The sequence below is a fragment of the Musca autumnalis genome, unplaced genomic scaffold, assembly GCF_047663935.1.
Source record: "Musca autumnalis isolate F117 unplaced genomic scaffold, ASM4766393v1 scaffold_4, whole genome shotgun sequence".
Lineage (NCBI taxonomy): Eukaryota > Metazoa > Arthropoda > Insecta > Diptera > Muscidae > Musca > Musca autumnalis.
The window spans coordinates 41907702-41933198 of record NW_027411977.1 but is presented as its reverse complement, the minus strand read 5'-3'; the positions used below and the strand labels follow the sequence as shown (position 1 = coordinate 41933198).

Here is a 25497-nt window from a genome sequence, read left to right as displayed (position 1 = left end):
GAAATGCACACCGATGCTGTTCGATATGATCATGTTTACAGCAATATTATGTTTTCCGTGGACAAATCCATGATTCCTGGGATACTGACCCAAAAGTTATACGATGACACACTGAAATGACTATCTATCGAATGACTATCTATCGCGATATCTATCTACGACTCTCAAAATAAAATCCATTTAGATAATGGACTATGTCGGTCCATTCCTTTAAGTACCTCCTCCACAACACTTTTTAACATTAATCTTAATCCACATTTTTGTCGGCAAGTTTAAATGTCCAAAAAGTGTTTTAATTCACATCGGTTGAGGGTATATCTCTGTCGGCAAAGCCGACTGATACTTTTTTACTGGTTTTAAAATATATTGCCGATATACTTTTGAATGTGGTAGAGAACTGTTTAAAAATCTCATGTGCCAGATCTATTTGCAAATGTTTCAATTTTCAATATAAATAATAAATAAATTTCCATTGAAACCATTAACTTACCTTGCCGCATTATTTTCCATGACAACAACAGCCGCAGCTTCATTAACATCAGCAGTCTGTCGGCGTTCATCACATATGCCATCAACCAAAGCATTCTGGGCTTTCGAATAAATGTCACAGATGGTTCCATCAACGTTATCAACGCTGCGATTTGTTGGTGTTACTGACAGTTTACAATCACCCAAAAACACCAGGGATGTTGCAGCCAAGGGTATGACACGAGGTGTTGGCGTATTCGTCAGTATAGTTTCTGCCATTGGAGGCAGTTGGGATGATGATGGTGAGGAGTTCATTGCCAAGTTGACATTGACAACGGTATTGTTGTGACAAGATGTCGTAGAAAAAGAAGGTGTGCTGTCATCACCATTACCATCTTTGTGACGAACAGCTGCTGTTTGAAGTTGAACCGTCGTGGGAAGAGAAGCTGTGGCATTTCTGCAAAGTAGTGTCCATTGGGAAATTTTGTTGGAGGAACGTGATGTTGTTGTTAGTTGTGATTTGTTTTCTTCAATGGCTGATGAGAATGTTGTATGGTCGTGTTGACATCTTGCTGGCGCTGTTGTTGTTGGTGTTGATGTTTCAATTGTTAGTGTTGTATTTACATTGACATTGACAGTTGAAATATTGGATTTTTTCATTTGCACAGTTGACGTATTGTTGTTGTTGTTGCTGTTGTGAAATGCTAATGGCCTATTAAGATTGTTCCTCTTCAAAGTCAATGATTTCAAATAATCATGCTGCTTATCGTATGGCAGATTTTGACATGCCCCACCACATTTGGGCCAATACGAACAAAGATCATCATCATCATCATCAGTTTGAGAACCATTGGATTTTGTGGCAATTTGTAGATGTTTTGGGTGTGAAGATGGAATGTGGTGGAAATCTCTGTAATGATGTGTGGGGAATGGGGGGAGAAAAAAGTAATGGAAAAAATTAAAAAAAAAATAAAAATTTTGCAAAAAAAATTGTTGCATAAATCTGGGTTATGTTTGACATATGATAAGATTCGTGAGTATTTTGAGGGCAGTGGTGAATTTTGGGTACATTAACAGAGTAACGAGAAAATTAAAAATGTTGCAAAAAATAGTTGTTATTGCATTACTTTGTGTTATGACTTATGATGAGAGTGGTGAGTATTTAAGGACAGTGGTGAATTTTGCACACTTTATCAAAGTAAAAAAAATAAAAAAAAAATCTAGTAAACAATTGTTGTTATTGCATTACTTTGTGTTATGTTCGACTTATTATGGAAGTGGTGAGTATTTTAAGGAAAGTGGTGAATTTTGCATACTTTAACAAAAATAGTTGTTATTGCATTACTTTGTGTTATGTTCGAATTATGGTAGTGGTGAGCAATTTAAGGACAGTGGTGAATTTTGCATACTTTAAGAATGTAAACAAAAAATTAAAAACTTTTTTCAAAAATAATTGTAATGCAATAATGTAATGTTTGACTTATGATAAGAGTGGTGTGTAGTTTAGGGATAGTGGTAAATTTTGTATATGTACTTTAAAGAAGTAAGGAAAAAATTAAAAATGTTGCAACAATAGTTGTTATTGCATTTCTTTGTGTTATGTTCGACTTATTAAAGAGTGGTGAGTATTTTAAATACAGTTGTCAATTTTGCATACATTAAAGAATTAAGGAAAAATATAAAAAATTTTGAAAAAATTGTTGTTATGTTTGACTTATGACAAGAGTGGTGTGTATTTTAAGGACTGTGGTGAATTTTGCATACTTTAACCAAGTAAAAAAATAAAAAAAATGTAGCAAACAATTGTTGTTATTGCATTACTTTGTGTTATGGTCGACTTATTATGGAAGTGGTGAGTAATTTAAGGGTAGTGGTGAATTTTGCATACTTTAAGAAAGTAAACAAAAAATTAAAAACTTTTGCGAAAAATAATTGTAATGAAATAATGTAAGGTTTGACTTATGATAAGTAAGAGTGGTGTGTAGTTTAGGGATAGTGGTGAATTTGTATATTTTAAAGAAGTAGGGAAAAAATTAAAAAATGTTGCAAAAAATAGGTGTTATTGCATTACTTTGTGTTATGTTCGGCTTATGAAAGAGTGGTGAGTATTTTAAGGACAGTGGTCAATTTTGCACATTTTAACGAAGTAAAGAAACAATTTTAAAATTCTGCAAAAATAGTTGTCATTACATTACTTTGTGTTGTGTTCGACTTATGATAAGGGTGGTGAGTATTTTAAGGACAGTGGTGAATTTTGGATGGGTGACGTAGGGGATGAAAGATACCAAGGAACGGTCCTGACCGGCTTTAACATGGCTGGACTTTATCTTGGTCCCTCTTTCATCTCAAGTGGACACTGACCTCCCCGCGGTGTCACCTGTGGTAGCTGCCTTTAACAACCGTTAAAGGTAGTGAGCTAAAATGTGCCGGGTGTTCACCCATAAGAACGTTAAAAACTTGGGTTTGGGCGCAGGGTTAATAACCCTCCCCTAGAAAAAGTAGCCTACTATGAAAAAACAAAAAAAAGAAAGAAAATCAAATCCCTCTAAAGTTGACGACCTCCGCAAACGTTTTAAGGACCATGATCTGCGAATGAATCTGCACCTGGAATGTTCGCACTCTTTATAGAGAAGGTGCAGTTTACGCATTGGTAGATGTACTTGAAGAGTACAAGGCCGACATAACTGCCATACAGGAAATACGATGGATTGGGGAATGCGTCACAACAACACCTAAAGGTGACGCACTGTATTATAGCTGCCATGACATAAAGCATGACTTTGGTTGGGGATTTGTAGTTGGTCGGAGGTTAAAACACCTGGTCTCCAGCTTCACCCCAGTGAATGAAAGACTTGCTACAATTCGAATAAAAGCAAAATTCTTCAACATCAGCTTGATTTGCGCTCATACTCCCACTGAAGTAAAGGACGAACTGACCAAAGATATATTTTATGAGCACTTAGAAGAAACATATGATCGTTGACAATAAAATTATTCTAGGCGATCTTAATGCCAAAATTGGAAAGGAAAATATCTTTGCCCCAGCAGTCGGAAAATTCAGTCTCCACAGTGAAACATCTGACAATGGTATCAGGCTGATAGACTTCGCAGCGGCAAAAAACATGGTAGTTAGCAGCACCAGATTTCAACATCTCGACATCCATAAGGGCACCTGGCTGTCTCCAGATCAGAAAAAAAAACAACTGATCACGTTGTGATAGATGGAAGGCATTCATCGAGCGGGTTGGATGTGCGTTCGTTCCGAGGAGCAAACATAGACTCGCGCCACTACCTTGTTGCAGCAAAGGTACACACCCGGTTAAACGTTGCAAATAAAGCACGAACAGACACAACGCGGAAGTTGGACATCGATAGGCTGCAAACACAACAGATAGCCACAGCATATTCCACTCAACTAGCCCAATTGCTTAACGCGAGCACTCCTTGTCCCGATAACATAACAACACAATGGCAAAATATTGCCCACCCCATGCAAACTGTCGCAAAATCCATACTTGGATTCCAGAGACCTCCACAAAGGAATTCATGGTATGACCAGGAGTGTCGTGCTGCTACCGAAGAGAAAAATGCAGCATATAGAGCTACTTTACAATCAGTAGCAACGCGTAGCGCACGAGAGAGATATCGGGAGAAAAGGAGAGAAGAGAAAGGTCTTTTCCGCAAGAAAAAGAGAGAAATGGGAAAGCGGGAGTGTGAAAAAATCGAGATGTACAGGAGACAGAATGAAGTCCGAAAATTCTACCAAAGAGTCAAGCATCAAACTGATGGCTTGGTACAGGCACATCCTCCTGTAGATACCAGCAAGGAAGTTTGGTAATTGATACATATAGTGTGCTCAGGATATGGAAAGAACATTTTTCAAAACTGTTGGTATCCAATAGCAGCGAAGACGAAGAAGATACCACATACCAAATCCCAGAAGATGGTATTGAATGTATACCGCCCAGCCAAGATGAGGTAAAGACAGCAATAAATCGGCTGAAAAATAATAAGGCAGCAGGAGCCGATGGCTTACCAGCCGAGCTGTTCAAAACCGTAGGCGACACACTGATAAGGTGTATTCATCAGCTAGTTAGCACCATCTGTCAGGAAGAACGAGTACCCGACGTTTGGAACCTGTGTCCCGTCCATAAGAAAGGAAATAAGCTATTTGCTCCAACTATAGGGGCTTGAGTCCACTCCCTATTGCCTACAAGATCGTGCCAGGGATATTGTGCGAACGACTAAAGCCTATGGTCAACGAGATAATTGGGCCATACCAATGCGGCTTTAGACCTGACAAGTCCACCATTGACCAGATATTTACCCGGCGGCAAATCCTGGAGAAGACCCAAGAGATGCAGATCGACACCTACCACCTTTTTGTCGATTATAAAGCAGCCTTCGACAGCCCGCTGCTTTCAAAGGTATACCAAGCCATTTCTGAATTTGGTATCCCCGCAAAGCTCATCCGGCTTTGTAAAATGACTTTAACTGACACGAGATCCTCACTTAAAATAGGAAAGAACCTGTCCGAAGAGTTTTGTACCAAAAGAGGTTTCAGACAAGAAGACAGCCTTTCGTGTGATCTCTTCAACATCCTGCTGAAAAAGTTTATACGAGAGGCACACGTCAAAGGAAGTGGCACAATCTACACCAATAGCCACATGTTACTTGCTTATGCGGATGATATAGACATCATGGGAAGATCAGTAAAATAAGTAACTGATACCTTTATGAAGATCGAAGGAGAATCTGCTAAAGTGGGTCTGGCGGTAATCGGTGAGAAGACCAAGTTAATGGTGTCAACGCGCAATGCGTCCATTGAGGTCGGACCAACTGTGGAAGTTGGTTCCTATAATTTTGAGGTAGTAAAAGACTTCGTCTACCTCGGCACCTCCGTAAACACAACAAACGACATCAGTTTTGAAATAAAAAGAATAATTGTATTGGCCGACAGATGCTACTTTGGTTTAAGTAAGCAATTTAAAAACAAAGCCACATCTCGTCAAACAAAAATAACGCTCTACAAAACACTGATACTACCCGTGCTGATGTATGGCTCCGAAGCCTGGGTTCTTGCGCAAGCAGACATGGCAGTGCTTGGTGTGTTTGAGAGAAAAATTCTTCGAAAGATCTACGGACCAATCTGCGTTGACGGTGAATATCGACGTCGCATGAACCACGAGCTGTATCTGCTATACAACGACATCAATATAGTTAAACGTATCGAGATGCAGCGATTGCGTTGGCTAGGCCATATCATAAGAATGAGCGAAGATGAACCCGCTAAAAAGGCTTATAAATACGGATCGCTTGGCGGTTCTCGCAGAATTAGCAGGCCAAGGAATAGATGGCGCAAACAAGTTGATGAAGAGATGAAAAGTCGCGGTATTCCAGAGTGCGAAGCAACAAATAGAGAAAAATGGAGATCTTTTCTTAGTTCGGCCTATGGAACAAATGTTCTCTAATGGGCCAGCTAAGTAAGTAAAGAAAAAAATTAAATATGCTGCAAAATATATTTGTATTGTATTACTTTGTGTTACGTTTGAGTTGTGATAAGAGTGGTGAGTATTTTAAGAAGAGTGACACGGTGCTCTTGAATCAAATTTTAATGGAAGGTGCTTACACCTGGGAAGTTTTTGCGGATTCTTAAACTACAATGTTCATAAATGAGAAAAATCAAAAATAAATCGCGATTCAAGTTGACATTTTTAGGGGTTGTTTAGGTTTTCACGATTTTGCTTAGAAACCACAAGTCCCATCAAAATGAGGCTGAAGAAAATGTTGTAGCTATGAAAATTCTCTACAAGATTGACCTTTACGGTATTTTCGTAGGTTTTACCATTTTTGAGATATTGAAGTTCAAATTGGGACAATGCACTGACTGTGTCGCCAACTTATAAAACAATGTCATGAAGGGTGCGCCTTAACTAACTTTTAATGAAAACCGCTTACACAGGGGAAGTTTTTATGAATTCTGAAACAGCAATGTTCACAAATGAGAAAAATCCAAAAACAAGAAAAAATCGCTGTAGGGATTTTTAATAAATCGCGGTCAAAATTCACATTTTTAGGTGTTTCTTAGGTTTTCACGATTTTGCTTGGAAACCGCAAGTCCAATGTCAATGGAGCTAAAGAAAATGTTGTAGCAGTGAAAATTCTCTACAGGAACGACGTTTATGATTTGTTCTCAGGCTGTACCATTTCTGAGATAAAGAAGCTCAGTTTATATTTTTAGCTTTTTTGTTAGGGTTTCGCGATTTTGCTTGAATACGGCAGGTCTTATCGGCATGGGACCTGAGAAAATCTTATAGCTGTGAAAATCTCTGCAAGACTGGCTTATGTAATTTTTCCTAGGTTGTACCATTTTTTTAGAAATATAAGTTTAAGTTAGGAAATTGCAGTCATGACATTGTTTTATAAGGAGACGATACAAAATTGAATTTGAATTGTCCCAATTTCAGCTTCTATATCTCAAAAGTTGTAAAACCTACGAAAATATCATTAAGGTCAATCTTGTAGAGAATTTTGATTGCTACAACATTTTCTTTATTTCCATTTTGATAGGAATTGCGGTTTCCAAGCAAAATCGCAAAAACCTAAACAACCCCTAAAAATGACAACTTGTATCGCGATTTATTTAAAAAGCGCTCCGGCGATTTTTTTGTTTTTTGATTTTTCTCCTCTATGAACATTGTAGTTTCAGAATCCGCAAAAACTTCCCAGGTGTAAGCACCTTCCATTTAAATTTGATTCAAGAGCACCGTGGTGTATGTTTCGTACATTAAGCAGGGAAGGAAAAATATAAAAAAAATAGTTGTTAATGCATTATATTTTTATATTCGTCTTATAATAAGAGTGGTGCGTATTTTAAGGACAGTGGTGAATTTTTTATATTTTAACGAAGTAACAAAAAATTAAAAAATATTGCAAAAAATAGTTATTATTGCATTACTTTGTTTTATGTTCGACTTATGATAAGAGTGGTAAGTATTTTAAGGACAGTGGTGAATTTTTCATACATTAAAGAATTAGGGAAATATATAAAAAAAATTGCAGACAAGAAACAAATAAAAATGTTGCAAAAAATTGGTGTTATTAGATTACTTTGTATTATGTTCAATTTATGTTAACAGTGGTGAGTGTATTAAGGGTAGTGGTGAATTTTGGATATTTTATGGAAGAACAAAAAAAATTTTGCAAAAATTTTTGTTTTGCATTATTCTGGATTATGTTTGCCAATGTTAGCTCTTGTGAGTATTGTATGTATAAAGTTAGTGGTGAATTTTGCATACTTTACACTTGAATCCATATACCTTTTGCTGTTAGTATCAACTAGGATAAAACCATGCCGCACCATTTAGTAATTAAAGCTTCAGTTGTTGTTATTTTTTATTTGGGAGATATATTTCGTTTTTATTGAGTATTCTTTTCATGTTTTTTTTTTTTTGAAACAATTTTCTTTTCTGTTAATATGGTGAGTTTCTTATTAGTTAACATTAGCACTACAGACTCTTGGTTAGCTCTCATAATTTTGTTTTTGTCTCTCGTTCTTTTCGTTTTCTTTTCTTTTTGCTTAGTATCTATACTGTTATTGTTTATATAGTATTAGTTAAACATAATACATTCTACTCTTAGTTGATCCATAAAAGTTCAGGTGTTCGGAAAATGTAGGTTATGTTTTCTCTATATATGTATATATGTATGTAAGTAAGTATGTTTTTATGTCTTGCCAAGCAGTCTTCTTCTTCTTTAACAAACACAAAGTGGTGAAATTCATTTTTAAATTTTCTTGTTGTTGTTCTTGGATGTGGGGGTAAAGTTTCTTCTATAAACATTTAGTAGTTGTCTTTTTTTTCAACATTTAAAGTTAACATTTTGTTAGTTTTGTGTGTTTTTCTTTTAGTTTTGGAGTTTTTCTCTTTGGTTAAAAAAGTGGGAATCACTACAAGATTTTATTTTAATTTTATTCTCATTAATAGAAATAGGTTTGCTAGGTTTTTTGTTTTGGGTTTTCTGTTAAACCACAACCACCACAAATTGGTGTATGTTAAGTTCTCTATAAAGCTCTAGAGAGAGAGAGCTTTTTCAATATTTTAGTTTGTGTTTCAACACAAACTCCGTTCTTTTTAATACCTTCCACGATTTGTGCTACGTGTACGCCGATACATGTCATTATAATCATTACGATATTCAGCCGTTTCTGGCGGTGTCATCTCATCCCTCGATGAGCCGCGATCATGTGAACGTTCCAGAGAATAATGTGACTCATTGGGACTATGGGTTCTCCTCAGAGACCTTTGCTGTTTCAAAGACGAGGAGTTCGAACTCACGTGCTCATAGATGCGTCCATCGTTATTCATAAAATTCAATTCCGAATTGCCACCCGAATTAATGGTCTCACGGTTACGCATTATGGGCATGTCATAATCACCAGCTCCGCTGCCACTGCTCACGCCTCCAGCACTATCTCCGCGGCGAAATTCCATAATCGGCGAACGATCCAAGCTTTTACGCATCAAATCGTAAGTCATTTCATGGTCACACAAGCGGGTGCCATAATTTTGTGGACTGGTGGTTTGCCGGGGCACACTTAAATTATTGCATGATGACCCGGAGGATTGTGGTGATCTTGTATTCCTCGAACCACCGCCACTGCCACCGCCGCCTCCACCCTCCACGGGCGAAGATCTACGCATTCTCTGCTGATGATTACGTTCCGACGACTCGGCAGCCGCCTGCAGATAACGCATTGCAGCCGCATTCAGATTATTATTGCTTACCACCGCCTCTCGATAGTCATCGTCAAAGGAACGTGATTTATCAAAATCCAGTCTCATTCCAGCATCACGATTTAGCACACCCGAACTACCCAATAGGGAATTATTGCTATGTTGCGTTTTAATGGCATTCGTTTGGGAATTATAATTGCAGTAATCGAAATCGAACGAACGGCTTTTATCGATATCATTTTGTCGCACAACTTTACCACCACCATTCGTGGGTCCCAATAAAATCGATTGGGATTTCCCGGTAGTTCGTATAGTGGGCGGAAAATTGCTTGTTGGACCACCACCCATTGTGGCCATTTGATTGTTACGCACATTGGCCTGTTGATAAATGGGTGGCTGATTGGAATTGACGGCGTGAGGTTGGCCAACACAGACGATCATTTTATGACCACGATTTGGTGAACGTTCGGTCAGTTGGAGGGATCTGAAAAGATAGGGAAACAAAAGTTGGCGTTATAAAAAGGTCTAAAAAAATTAAATAGTTATGTTTTTTAGGAGAAAGTTCATACTTCCTGAGAAAATGGGTCAAATGCTTGGAGCAACCCTACCGGAGCTTCATCTAGAATGACTGATGTACACGATACCTTAAGACTTCCCAGCAAAAAAAGTCCTCCCAAAATACTGGGTTTTTATAGTACTTTTTGGTAGTCGTAACTACTTACAAAACCCCCTACTAACCCATTATTTTAACAAGGGCATGTTGCACAGAATGACTAGTTATTCTATGAAGAATATAACCACTAGAACCCCCCGACGGCCGGTTCTATGTACCGGATTGACTCGGAGGAATCTTCGACCAGGGGCCGTCACCTCAACAATTATGTGTTTGTGTTCTTGTATTATTTTTTGACCATGGGAGCGGCGATTTATCCCGGAATGCCTGTTCCGAGCTCTTCTGATCCGTGCCGGGATAGAAATGAACCCCGGGCCAGTATGGATCTGTTCCGTTTGCCAGATCCGCATCCACCACATAACAACAATGGTGAGATGTAATGGATGTATAGAATTGGTGCATTTTCGTGGGTGCTCTGGCCTTAGTAGCACCCGGGATTACAGCGACAGGTATGTTGCTGCTTGCTGCGTCAGCACATCACCCAGTGCGTCTTCTACGTCGTCGTCGGAATACGAGACGCCCCCGCAGTCTCCCCAACAACAACAACAACAAATGCAGCATCTAACACATGTTGTTGTTCAACGCCCGGAAATGCATCATTCCTGCAATTCAATTGCAACAGTCTTCGCAATAAAGTCAATGAAATTGTGGACTTTATGAGTCGGAAAAACATCATGGTCGCCGCGATCCAGGAAACAAAGCTCACAACCACCTGTAGCTTACGTTGTGATGGTTACAACAGGAGGACTTGCCTTCCTAATACACCAGTCTGTCCAGTACAGACCTATCTCGCTTGAGCTTGGCTCTAGTGACCCATAAATGGAGTGTATGGGGGTAGCAGTAAAGTGTGGTACTGCTGAGGTAGAGCTGCTTAATGTGTACATACAGCAGATGAATAGCCGTGCCCGGCGTTATATGCCCAATATTAGTTTGCTTTTAGAGGGCCATAACCGTCTGGTGCTAGGGGACTTCAATGCTCATCATGAGCTTTGGCACTCCGTCCTAGGTTATGACCAGACGGGTACAGCGCTAGCAGAGCAAATCGATAGCTCCACGTTTTGCGCGGTGAATGAAGACGCTCCTACGAGGATTAGAGGAAACTGCCACAGCTCGCCAGATATCACCATTGTGGCATCAGGTCTGATAAATGACGTATCCTAGCATCGTTTCCGTAAACTGACCACCCGTCTTCATAACCTCTGAACGCCGTACTTTCCTGAACCATGGGAAAGCTGATTGACAAGGTTTCAGAGAATTTACCAATCACCGCTTCAGACAATTGCCCACCCCCTCAGATCCACGGGTATCTGAGAGAACTTTCCGAGACATCATCACTAAAGCAGCCGCTCGCTACATACCTGCTGGTCGAATACCCGAAATAAGACCAAATTTCCAGCTGAGGCGACGGGACTAGCAAAAGAACGTGATGAGCTTCGTCGTACGAACCCCGAAGACCCAAGAGTTAGAAAACTTATTCTTGAAGTCAACAGGCTAGTGGGCGAACATAAACGGAAAAAGTGGCTAGACCATCTGAAGCAATGCAACATTGGTGCAGGAATAAGTTAATTGTGGGCAACGGTTAAATCACTCTCGAGTCCGGAAAAGAAGGATGACAGAACGGCTGTTACTTTCAACGGCGTGACAGTAACTGACCAAAAGAGGTGCGCGTGTTATTTTAACCGGCAGTTCACAGAGCACCCCGAGAGTGATAGGGCGAAGAAAAGTGTGCTACGCCGTATAAGAAGAACTCTTCCAGCCGAGGAGGTACCACCACAATTTACGATGAACGATGTTGCAGATGCCATCCGAAACGCTAAATCATCCAAAGCGTTGGGCCCGCACCGAATGGATGAACCCGGAGTTGAGTATTTAACAAGTGTTCTCAACCTATCGTTAGCCACCCATGTTGCACCGGATGCCTGGAAAGTTGGCAGTGTGGTCCCGCTACTGAAGCCTGGCAAGGATGCCAGCAGAGGTGAATCGTACAGGCCGATTTCACTCCTGTCGCCAGTAGCAAAGATCCTAGAGGCGCTACTCCTCCCTACGATGAGAAGGTGTTTTCCAGTTGCCCAACATCAACATGGATTTCGGAAAATGCATAGTACTACAACAGCATTAGACGCCATATCCACACATATCAGTAGAGGACTGAACCAGAAAATGCCGTGCGACCGAACAGCCATGGTGGCTCTTGACCTATCGAAGGCCTTCGATACCGTCAACCATGCCAAGCTGTTCGAGGATATAGAGAAAACTAATCTCCAGCCATGTTTGAAACGTTGGGTAATCAACTATATGTGTGGACGCCAGTCGTTGGTAGAAATCAGAAACAAGAAGTCCAAAACCCGTAGAGTGGAACAGGGAGTTCCCCAAGGAGGGGAACTGTTTAACCTCTACCTTTCTGAATTTCCATACCATCCAGACGGCATAGAGATCGTGATGTATGCGGATGATAGTACGATCTTGGCGTCGGGTCTATCGTCGATGACAAATGTGATATATGTGCTTAAATGTTTACATAGCTGACCTAGTGAAGTTCTTCCATCTGAGGAATATGAAAATATCCGCCGCTAAATCCACAGTCACGCTGTTCACCACATGGACGGCTGAGGTGAGGCTCCCACTGAACATATTGGTCGATGGTGCACTGATTCCGACCACTAACTACCCTAAAATACTGGATGTAACGCTCGATAGCATGTTCAAATCGTCCGCGCATGCCACAGCTATTTGCAATAAGATCAGATGTAGGAACAAGGTTCTCAAGTCGCTGGCCGGCAGCACTTGGGGTGCTGATAAAGAAACCTTGTTGACCACCTACAATGCAATAGGCCTGTCTGTGGTAAGCTATGCGGCGCCAGCGTGGTCCGCAAAGGTTAGCGCATCGCAGTGGAAGAATATTCAAACCTGCCAGAATGCCGCCCTGAGGAGGCGAAGGTTTTACCGGTGCGTCAGCACAATAAGATGTTGTCGATGCAGTACCTGTTTGGGTGTTACCGCAGTGAGCATCCCTGTCACGATTTAATGGACAGGCTCCCCCCACCCAGACACGTCAGGAGAGACCTTCATGATCTAGAGAGAGAGAGAGAGGTCCAATGGTATAATAGAGAACCGCTAGATCAACGAGCCTATCAGGCAGGCTTGAATCGCATTCACACCAACATGGTTGCGCAAACAGTACGAAGATACAGTGTGAATGCCGTACTTGGAAACCATCCCCCATCCATCGCAGCACAAGAACGCCAGCTGCCAAGGCAAACACGAGTGGTTTTAGCTCAGTTAAGATCCGGATCCTCAATTCGTATTGGGCCAGAATTGACGCCACGATACCCAACATATGCCAAGCATGCGGATTGGGACCACACGATACTCTGCATTTATTCAACTGCCCAGCTAACCCCACTCACCTGTCTCCTCATTCCTTATGGACGCAACCAGTCCAGGTTGCAGAATTCTTGAGTCTAGATACAGAGGAACGTGATAACTGAAATAATACACGAACGAACATATATGCTTTGCTACAACAACAACAACAACAACAACTGGAATAACTAGTTATTTTATGGCCAATGGAAGTTGAAAAATTATATTTTCTATTTTTATTTTTGTATACAGCACTTTGTAATGGGTTACATAATGACTAACGGATCCAAATTTTTGCTGGGTTGAGCATCCAATTTGGCAGAAATTTTGCCCATCTTAAAATTTCTCCCAAACCTACGTCATGTTCTAAGCAGGTCTATATCGGACAACATCTTGTACCTCATTCACAAAAGTTCAAATTTTTCTTGGGATTTTTTGAAATTTCGCGGTCCTGTTTAAAGCGACCTCTAAAATCTCCAAAAAATTCGTTGTTGTAGCAACTCAAATATAATCGTTTTTATATCTTTTTGAGTTACGTGATTCTGGTTTCAGATAATTCCGTCACCTGGACTGGATGCGTCCATAAAGAATCAGGAGACAGATGAGAGGGCTTGGATAAAACTTACAGAGTATTGTTCTGTCAAGATGCACATAACATGTGTTAAATATCGACCTATTAATTCAAACCCAATACGAATTGAAGCGGTTGGGTTGTCCGGGTCAAAATTGGTCTAAAACCACTCCACTCCACTTGCAGTCCTTAGGGCGGCATTCTGGCAGGTTTGAATATTTTCCGGTGTAGCGCTAACATTTGCATACCACGCTGGCGCCGCAACAAAAATAACGATAAAATAGAAATTTACGATGAACTATTTCGGCCTCGGAACTATTTGAACGAATATAACGATGAAAGAGAAAGATTTGTTGAACTATATCTGTCTCGGAACACTATATTAGGTAACTAGTTCCTTTTGGGAAAAGAAACTAAAAAGATCGATCCACTCCGGGAACTAGATTGCCCAACTCTAGGTAACACCAAGGTGTAAGTTGGTGGATTTAGTACAACCCTTAGTTCTAAACCGTGTAGCAGACTTCTTTAAGTAGTCAGCTCCCCATCAGCAACGAACTTTAAAATATATGAGTGACTTGTTGCATGAAGTGAATGCGAATTATTTGCCCTAAGCACTCACTACGATGGTTGCAAAAAATAACTGGAGTTAAATTTACCATTGTGTGGCCTGTTATACCACTAGTGTCAGGCAGATACAAAGTATGGTGGAGTGTTGTCCAAGCGCTTTTTGCTCATGACTGTAAGTCAGCGTCGCTCAAGAATTTCCATCAATGTTTTAGTATGTGTGTATGTATGGGTGAAGAAAACAACAACCACATGATTTTTATCGTTTGGCTTTATTCACGTACACAGTAAGTGAGAGAGAGAGAGAAGCAAATGCAAAAACAACTGAGTGGGCGCCCTCACAATACTTCTTTGCAAAAAAGCCCGTCTCTGTTGTAAGAGCTCCTTGATAGTAGTTGTTGTCATATGTACGTGATAATAACGTCACTTTAGAAACTTTCAATTGGTTTTATTACTTACCTTGATCTTCGAATGCGATGTTCCTCCGCTTGTTTGGCATTACGACTAACCGATCTACGATATTGACTACTGCCCACGGTTAAACCATTACCACCACCGCCAATTCCATGATTATCATGTTCACGGCCACTATAACTGGAACTTGATGAACTACGTGAAATATTGACTTTTTCATGTTTACGCTCTAAAGTGTTGCTGCGTGAACTTGAATTTTGTCGTGAACCCATTAGGGAGATTTGTGAACCTTTACGGCGGCGATCTTCTGGTGTCAACGAACGTGATTCGGGCGTTAGCGAACGTTGTTTACGTAAACTACTCGACGAACTATGGGATTCGTTGCGATCTGGTGTTAACGATCTCTGGCGTTGAGATTTAAAAGGCGATGTTGACGGATGATAACTGTTGGTGTTGAGAAATTCCGATGAGCCGGCATCGTCATCTTCATTGTCCAGTTCATCGTTGGAGAGATCTGAAAAGGATGAAAGTGGAAACAAATAATGCATTTGCGTTCATTTTTGAACTGGGGATAAATTCCTCAAAATAGTAGAAAAAATCCTGTGTAAGATGCACATGTTCGATCCGGTAATCGGGTTGACATAAGAATCTCCATAACAATGGTTAACCCGTCCGTGTTATATAATTGTCTCACAAACATCCCAGATGGAACAAGGGAGACTTCTCTCATATCAATGAGTACACCCCGATTCATATTAGCTCAATTCGACGTCTCCAAACAATAGTATGCTAAGTCGACTTAGCATGTTTTCAAGTTCTTTACATTTTTACATTTTGCGTCCTTTAACTTAAATTCTGTCAAATTTTGATAATGATCGGTCAATCCGAACAGATGTTATAAACAAATGTTTACTTAGCATTGTAAAGAAGGTCAAAGAAAACTGTAAACTTTGAGAGTTTCTCCTGCAAAACTCACTTTTCAGACTTAGCATACTATTATTTGGAGGTGTCGAATTGTATGGGACCTACAGTTTATCGCCGAGTCCGAACGGCGTGTCTAAGACACCATTTTGTAGAGAAGTTTTACATGGCTGAAATACTCAGGAAATGTCGCCGTTAAGTGGCTTAAGTTTACAATGTCACGATTAAATATAATTGCTAGCAAGCAGATAGTTTTCCAAGCGCATCCATTATTGTTCGTTAAATATTTACTATTCTTTTTGTGATAAAATATCATTACAACTTAGTTCTGATTTGCTTGCAGATGGTTAGCTTGCAACTAATGTTACTGCGGACTTTTATCGTACTTGTTTTTGTTGACAGATTGTTACAAACTCAAGCGTTTTTATTTGTTCTGCCATTCCTTCTTCGTTTTCAATGATTTTATTTTTAAATGACCTTACATTCTAGCTTGGTGTGTGGTTTCGAGCTTTAAACTTTACCCTCTTCCTCTGCTCGGCTGAAATAACGAATATCACTTAACTTTAATTGGAAAAAAGGATTTTCATAATTTTTTGTGTACTTTTTTCTGTAATTTCCTTCCTTTATTGCAACCGCTATTGCACTTGCAATTGATTTGCTCCTCCTTCCCCCCTACACACACACACCCTCTCACTCCAAACTCTTGAGTTAGTGTTATCAAATGGTGTGCAGATTTATTGTCATCCAGATATGAGATTTTTCTAAATCAACAAAAAAAGGTAATAATAGCTATGTGGACTTTTCACAGAAAAAGAAGAAGAAGAAAAAGGAGGAGAAGAAAAAGATGAAACCTTGTGTGGTGTCATGACTACCAGCTTTTTGCAATAATACGTAGTTTAGACGTAATGGAGGAAAGGGAAACACTAACAAATCCTTTGCCTGGGTCATGGCAAATCGGTGAGTAAATAAATCCCAACCAAAATCGCAATGTACAAATTTTTGGAAATTTGTTGAGTTCAGTTTACATTTCTCATAAAACTTGTTGGGGATTTAAATCATGTCAAGTTTGTAAAGTTAGTAGAAGTGCAAAGAGAACAACTGTGTGTTGTGTCTGATAAGAAAAATGGTAAAGTGAAATAATGTAATATTGTAAAGCTAATTTGTAATTGGCAAACGATTTAGGGAATACATACACACATACAGTGCAGCTCAAAACATTTGCAACTCAGATGGCTATATCACATTCAATCGATTTTTTTGGGACATTTTGAGTTTTGAAATATATTTGTTTTTGTTATTTGATTCTTTGTTGACCCTTTTTCAAGATTTAAAAATTCAGTTTCGAATACTTATGTTACAAAAATGTGTGAAATACACTGTGCGACAAAAAAAAGAAAGAAAAGAAACTGACAAGGAAAACTGAGTAGATTATGAAATTAGAGTTAAAAATATGAGACATGTGTATCGGCGTTTTTAAAGTTTACATCGGAAAGTAACCAAAGTAGGAGGGGCAAGTTCCGCCCATTTCTAGTTTTTTTTTTTTCGAAATATTCGAGTTAAGATATTATGGAATCCTTCCATTTTAGGTATATAATGCCTTTGGGCAATATTTTTGTTAAAAATTTTAACCCTCAAGCGGTTTATCAAAGGGGTCATTGTGGTCCTTTTTTCGAAAATCTTTCAAAAACTGCTTTAAAATATGATCATATCAAATTCTAATATTCTACAAAATTGTCTGCCATAAAATTTTACTTAGGTCTCAGAATACACGATATCTGTAAATCTTATCCAAACGCCAGAAATCTCTAAAAATGAAAAACAGGTTTTAGGGTTAAATTCGGACTTCATATGAGTTTATTCAAAATTGTCCGACAAAACATAATTTTAGACAGATGACGTCAAAGACAAAAATATTCTTCGTCAAATTTCACTATGGATCACCAAAAAAACGAAATGTATATTTAAATTAGATAAAAATAGCAGTATTTTGCTGAAAATATGAAAACATTTCCCAATTTTTTTGATGAATTTTTTCCTCTCTTTTTTTCGAGTTAATACATGAAAGTTATATGAAACTTGGTTCTAGGTGAAAAGTGTCAAAAGAAGAAAAATTCATCACAAAATTTCACTATGAGTTTCCGAATAAACCATATATCTAGGTATACTTTTTCCTTAAGAAAATTAGATTACAAATGTATATATATTAGGATGAAATTATGTGTTTTAATTCTGGAATGTTAATTTTACATAATTCCATACTGGATCAAATTCTAGCAAAATCCTTTACTTTTTGGAAATATTGTTAAAGAAAGAAATGTTCCAAATTAAATTTTATTATGAGTCTCTGAATAAAAGAAATCTGTAACCATAACATATAGCATTCTTTGCAGGCCTTGTTTTTGATATAGGGTTTAGGGCCATATTTTAAAATTTTTATCCAGATTGTCGTTGTGATTGGACACTATAAATAACTTATTGATGGTTTTTCGTTATAAATTCATACAAAAGATGTTATGCGCTCCATTTAAACAACTTTTGAAACAGTTTTGGGGAATATACATATATTTGAAAAATATAGAAAACCCAAATCGGACTTGCCAAAATTGCGTATTTTAGTACTTTTAACTTAAATTACGTAGTTAGGCTAAGCCATACGTGAGAGTTTTACGGCTATGCACAGTGCAAAATATGAGCACTTTAGCGGAACTTTACTAATAACTTTTAAAGGAAAAGGTGTATTCCTAAAATGTTGCACAAATGTTTCTTATATTAGTGGACAGTGTGGGGCTCAAATTGGGACACATAGACCCGCGGTTTCCTGTAGCGCTCATGTAACGGTGGCTGCCGTTTTAACGTTTTACATTCATTTTTCAATCGATTTTGATGCAAATTGGTATATTGAGTTTTCAGCGGATAGAAAACTTATGTACAAAATATTTTCAATATAGGTTCGCGTTTTGGAATAGCCCCCACATGCCGGGTTCCCTCATATTGGGTATTTTAAAGGTTAAAGACAAAAATTGCAGCCGATTAAGATGAAAATGTAAATTTTAAGATGTTAGCGAATAAAAAACCTCCTCACACAAAAACTGTCAACATAGGTGCACTTCTGGGTGAAGCCCCACAACCCTACACATCTATTAAGGAGTAAATGTCAATATTTTTTGTTTTAATTTGTATCTATAATGTTTATTGGTCCATTCAGCAGGTCTGTACCATTAATTGTGATAATGATGTCCTCGCCACATGCCCTGCATTCACTATTCTCTGCACAGCCTATCCTGTGCAGATGCGCTTGTAGTTCTAGATGCCCTGTGAGGACATCGATCAGTCTACTGATATCCTTTTTACTCATAACTAGGAGGTCACTTGTTTTGTCCTGGTCTGGGTTTCCCCATAGGATTTTTGTAGTTTTTCCCTTTTCCTGGTTATTCCATAGGGATACATGAGCATTCTTTGCCAAAGCTTTTAGTTCTATACGCGCCGCCTTTAAAGGTTTCGCATTGTCTAGACTTACTGTAGGTAGTTCCATGGCTTGTTTTGCTAAGAAGTTTGCTACTTCGTTTCCCGTAATCCCTATGTGTCGTGGTACCCATATAATGTTTACCGAGCCATAATGGGAATAGTCGTTAATTGAATTTTTACACTCTAAGACAGTTTTCGATATTGTTGCCTTACTTGTTATAGCTCTAATTGCTGCTTTACTATCCGTATGGATGTTAACTGTGAGTGGCCTTGTATTTGTTTTAAACCAGTTCAGACATTCTGCGATCGCTCGGATTTCGGCCTGGAGGATCGTGTTATGATCCGGCAGACGAAGGGAGATCCTCGTTTCCGTGTCTTCGATATAAAGACCCAGTCCCGTTCTCCCCCCTAACACAGCCCCGTCCGTAAACCCGCAGCTTCCAGCGGGGATCTGTGCAAGGGTTCCATCGATCCACATATCTCTGTCCGGTATTAGAACTTCACACAGAGCTACTTCACTTGATTCTGGTATCCGGTCCGATACTATTTGATTTATAGATTCACCCGTTGTGAATCGAAATATGCTTTGGTGGTATGTTTGGTGGTCTCTTTCGATCCACTCGCTCATCGCTTTCAGTCTTAAAGCCGCGATGGCTGCTCCATACCTAACCTGTATTTCTATCGGGTGGACAAATATAATTGTCTCTAAAGCCCTAGTTGGTGTAGTCCTCATCGCCCCGCTTATGCCTAGGCAGCACATTCTTTGGACTCTTTGCAATGTTTCCACATTGTACTTTTTGTCCATAGCTGTCCACTAGGGTTAGTCATTTTTTTATTTTTTTTTCGAATATCAAAAATCTGTAGAAATGGCATGTAGGGCAGGCAAAAATAATAAGAATTGCGTTTTTACTTTTTCGAAATTGTAAAAAAACCTTCCGCACAAAATGCAATTACTTTAGCTAAAAACAAACTTTTTTAGTTTACTTTTTTTTAAATTTTTAAATTTGAGAAATTTTTTTCTGCAATAGTTGTTCTTGGAAACATTTTTTTTAGTTGGTTTTAGTTCATCGATTTCAAATATGCAATTTGTTAAAAAATCTGTCATTTAGTTTTTAAGCTACATCGATTTTAAAATTTGCAACTCGGTTTCATTTCCCAGTTTTAAAAATTTTAAACGAGTTGCTCTAATAAAAGTTTGACAATACAGAAGTAATGTCATAATACATAATTTATATCGTTTTGAGTTTTAAATTATTTTTTCATTGTTTGTGTTCACATCGCCATGTCGTTTAAAAAAAGTTGCAAAAATGTCCAAAAAAACAGTGATAACTGGGTCAAAAATTTTAAAGCAAAAAGACCGAATGAAATAAAAAAAAGCTGTTTTGTCGCTATACCATTTATACGAATTTCCGAAAGAAATCAATATAATTGAAAGATATAGAGGATTAGTGCTTGAGAAATTTAAAAAAAAAAATATTATCAAATTTTAAAAATCACAAACAAATTCAAATAAGAAAGTTGGGTTTGAGCTAAAGTAATTGCATTTTGTGCGGAACGTTTTTTCACAATTTCGAAAAAGTAAAAACGCAATTCGGATTGTTTTTGCCTGCCCTATGTGCTATTTCCACAGATTTTGAATCTAAAAAAAATGACTAACCCTACTGTCCACCATACAACAGATGCGTAAGTAAGAATCGGTCTGTATAGCCAGTATTACGCTTCTGTATAGCCAGTGTATCATTCTAGGATTAAACCCCCATTTTGAGCCTATAGCCCTTCTACAAGTTGACCGACATCTGTGTGCTTTGGCAGCCCTTTCCTGAATATGGTCTTTCCATTTAAGTTTCCTATCTAGAATTACCCCCAGATATTTAACTGTTGGAGATATAGTTAATGTCTTATTCAGGAAAACTGGTTCTTCGACGGAGCCCAATTTCGTTTTCCTAGTGAAAAGACATAACTCTGTTTTTTTCCGGGTTAACATTAAGACCTCTTGGTCTAGCCCAGTTGTAAGCTATGTTTAGAGCCTCTTCGGCTCTCCTGCAAAGTAGATTTGGATTCTTTCCCCTTAGTAGTATAATAACGTCGTCTACATAACAGACTGGTTCAAATCCTTCCTTGGTTAACGACCTTAGTAGACTATTTATGGTAGTGACCCACAGAAGCGCCGATAAAATCCCCCCCCCCCCCCTGTGGCGTTCCCAGCCCTACTTTGTCTCTTATTGTTACGTCATGTAGCGCGCAGCTTATCCATCTGTTCCTTAGCATGTCGTATATCCAGTTCATCAGCGTTCTGTCTACACGAAATTCGTCTAAGGAGTGGATCAGCGTTTCCGTGCTGACGTTGTTGAAAGCACCTTCTATGTCGATGCAAACTGCGAGTGTGTACATCTTCATTTCGAAGGTCCTCTCTATGTGGTGTATATATTTCAACATGTCGTTGGGGATTTTGCTCGTGATCATGGTATCGACTGTCCGTTCCATTGTCTTGAGTAAAAAAGATGTTAAACTTATCGGGCGATAAGATTTTGGTACTGCGTAACTTTCCTTACCTGGTTTGGGTATAAAAACCACCCGTGCCTCCTGCCAGGCTATGGGAGTATACGCAAATTTTAAACACGCATTGAAAATTCTGACCGGCTTGGACGAAATGTAGTCCACTTCTCTTTGAAGTAAGGCCGGGAAGATCTGCTCAGGTCCTGCTGCTTTGTTTGGTGAGAAGCTCATTATGGCTTGCTTAACCATAGAGATTAGGCCGGGGCGATTTGAAAACCTTAATGGGCCCTTCGCGTTTCTGATTCCTGGGGTTGAACTGAGCAAAAAAGTCTACTGGACCATATATCTACCGTGAAAATCGAGCCTCCCGATTTTGACTTTAAGTTTTTTATTGACGTTTTTTGGATATTTTGGCATATAACAGCCAAACCATTGAGATTTTCGATCCAACACAAAGACAAACATTGTAGCCAAGACAGTAATTGAAAACTCTCTAATACATCGCAAAAGCATTGGAACGCTCCTTCAGACAGTTTTGGCCTTAAGAATGTGCAAACTTTTGGGAAAATGTCGATAAATGACATTGTGCTACAAAATTTGTCCCGAAAATTATTCAAGTGTTCTGATGCAAAATTATATCGTGTTGGGATCCATGGACAACGACAATGCCTTTATTTCGTTTAGGTCACTTCGTTTTATTTTTTTATAACGGTAAAAGTAGTGAAAATCTGGGCTTCTTAAATTTTTAAATTTAAACGAGCATATCTTATTTTTTCCACAACGGATTTCTTTTGATCCTTCTTCCTTTTAAAGGGGTGAATAATGTCTTTTTAATAAGCTATTATTGTTTTAAATCGGTTAACAAATGGCTAAGTTATAGTGGTTTATGTCTGAAAAACCACACAAAAAACCTATAAAGGAATTTCTCATAATTTTCAAAAATATAATGTTTTTTTGTTTTGTTCAATATTTATTTTGAAAATTATGAGAAATTCCTTTATAGGTTTTTTGTGTGGTTTTTCAGACATAAACCACTATAACTTAGCCATTTGTTAACCGATTTAAAACAATAATAGCTTATTAAAAAGACATTATTCACCCCTTTAAAAGGAAAAAGGATCAAAAGAAATCCGTTGTGGAAAAAATAAGATATGCCCGTTTAAATTTGAAAATTTAAGAAGCCCAGATTTTCACTACTTTTACCTTTATAAAAAAATAAAACGAAGTGACCCAAACGAAATAAAGGCATTGTCGTTGTCCATGGATCCCAACACGATATAATTTTGCATCAGAACACTTGAATAATTTTCGGGACAAATTTTGTAGCACAATGTCATTTATCGACATTTTCCGAAAAGTTTGCACATTCTTAAGGCCAAAACTGTCTGAAGGAGCGTTCCAATGCTTTTGCGATGTATTAGAGAGTTTTCAATTACTGTCTTGGCTACAATGTTTGTCTTTGTGTTGGATCGAAAATCTCAATGGTTTGGCTGTTTTATCCCAAAATATCCAAAAAACGACAATAAAAAACTTAAAGTCAAAATCGGGAGGCTCGATTTTCACGGTAGGTATATGGTCCAGTGGACTTTTTTGCTCAGTTCAATCCCAGGAATCAGAAACGCGAAGGGCTCATTAAGGTTTTTTTCCTTCCACACAAATCGCCCCACCCTAATAGAGATGTATATTTTTGGTACTTCTTCTGATATGTGGACATTTTCCGTCGAAAGCACTGTTTGGGCCGCAGTGCTCGAAGGGAAGTGTGTTCTCATCAGAAGGCCTAAGGTTTCCTCGCTTGTTTCCATCTTCCTTCCCATTTCATCAACCATTAGCTCGGCCTGTGTATGGGTTTTGGATAGAAACTTTTTAATTTTTGATACGTCGTTTACGCTATCTACCTGTTCGCAGAAAAGTTTCCAGGAGTTGCGTTTGGCGTTCCTTGTCAGTTTGTTGTATTCTTTTAGTTTTGATTTGTAGTTGTCCCAGAATACAGCTAATTTTTTTCGTTTTGCCCTATTGTAAAGTCTACGGACCTCTTTGCCTTTGTTACGAATTTCCCCTGTCATCCAGGGTTTTTCGTAGGCAGACTTCCTATCCTCGAAAGACTTTACCAGGGCTTCGGCTAATTTGTTGACTTTACTGTCAATGTCCTCTTTACTTAGGCATTCCTCATCTTCTCCTTGCCCTAGTCTGTACCTTAATTTAATTCCGAACTTGGTCCAGTTTGTTTTGGATTTGTTGCGGAATGTTATCGGGTTTGGCGGTGGCCTTGATATTTTGAACCTAATATACCTGTGGTCAGAGAAGGAGTGATCATCTGAGACCCTCCAGTCATGTACCTCGTTTATTAGGTTTTCTGAACATATTGTTATATCTAGTACTTCCTCCCTAATTCTGTTAACAAAAGTAGGATTATTTCCTACGTTAAGAGTTATTAGGTCGTTAGTATTCAAATAATCTAGAAGGGCTTGACCCCTTTTATTAGTGTTAGTACTACCCCACGAAATGTGGTGTTTGCTTGATTTTCCTCACCAGCTGCTGCAATTCCGACGTAGGCGGTAATGTCGGGGAGTCGAACGGTAGGTATATAGACGCTAGGTATATATTACCATTCCCTTGCTTCAATACCGTGGCGTCCGACGATGACAACTCTGGAGAGAAAAGAAAGCATACATTTTTATGGACTATAATACAGGTCCTCGGGCGGGTACTGTACTAGAGTAGAAAAGTTGATAATTTATATGGTTCAATCCAGAGACCTTTTCTTCACTGTCCAAGGTTCTTGGATTAGACCTATATGTATATTACCTTTGTTCGGGCTATAGAAAACGATATCGTTTAAGAACATCAGCCTTAGGCTAACGAAGCAGTGGATTTAGACCCCATATATGTTTGGACGAAATCCATTTCAGACCATTTGGAATCTATTTAGACCTGTCCACCCGTCTTTCTGGCTAGCTAGACCGCAAAATTACCATAGGATCATCGCAATATTTTTTCCTAAATAAAAACAAGTACACTCCTTCCGGTCTCTCCCCCGTCAAAGTTCAAACTATTTAGCCAAAAAGAAGAACGATAACTATCGAACCAATCAACCAAATTGGTTCAAAATTAGTATTTCGTAATAATTTGTACAATCATATATCAGGTTGGAATATGGACTACATCGGTCCACTATTTCGGGTACCTCCTACACAAAAGTTAAAAATTTTGGCTTAAATACAGTTTAAGGCTGTTCTGTGGTCCTGTTTAGAGTGATATAATATATAATGTCATGCTTTCAAACCAAAAGCTCTAAAAAATTCTACGGTGACCAACTTAAATAACTTGTAATGCCGTGCGTGAACTGATAATTCAAAATCATCATGTGGTATACCACCTCCGTTGTCATTTCTTCCACCAGCATACATTCGATATTGTCTGAACACCTGTCCACAAAAAGGTTTGTTCTCATTGGATCCAGCTCAATTTGACAAGCGCTCAAAAAAGTCTCCTGTCTACTAGTGCAAAAAAATTGAAAAAAATACGAAGGCGGTGGTTCAAAACACGTTTATAAGATCGTCTGAGATGACGAATGAAATGTCGGTTAGTTAGATTTTAAGATTGCAAAAGTTTGAACACAATCGGAATATGACACTGGTACCTCAAAGTTTCCGTAGTCATTTGTATTGGGCCAAAGGAAGAATTTTTACGAAATTGCTCTAAAAGGCCACATTTATTGTCCAATCGAAGAGAAAATTTTACTAGTTCATTTCTGTGGCTAAGCAAGTAATCCTAGAAAAAATTTTGAAAATCGGTTGGATTTAATATAAGGCTATATCATTGGGCCC

The 25497-nt window shown here is 38.6% G+C and overlaps 1 protein-coding gene across 1 annotated transcript in view; it reads right to left on the bottom strand.

Annotated features, from left to right (window-relative positions):
• Positions 1-25497, bottom strand: part of RhoGEF3 (Rho guanine nucleotide exchange factor 3) — a 1152743-nt gene that overhangs the window by 506238 nt on the left and 621008 nt on the right. The window contains exons 8-10 of the mRNA XM_073985772.1: positions 14834-15302; positions 8608-9687; positions 491-1378 (exon numbers count right to left, since the gene is read on the bottom strand). Coding sequence (XP_073841873.1) covers positions 491-1378; positions 8608-9687; positions 14834-15302 — 2437 coding nt within the window. The remainder of the gene's footprint in view (positions 1-490; positions 1379-8607; positions 9688-14833; positions 15303-25497) is intronic.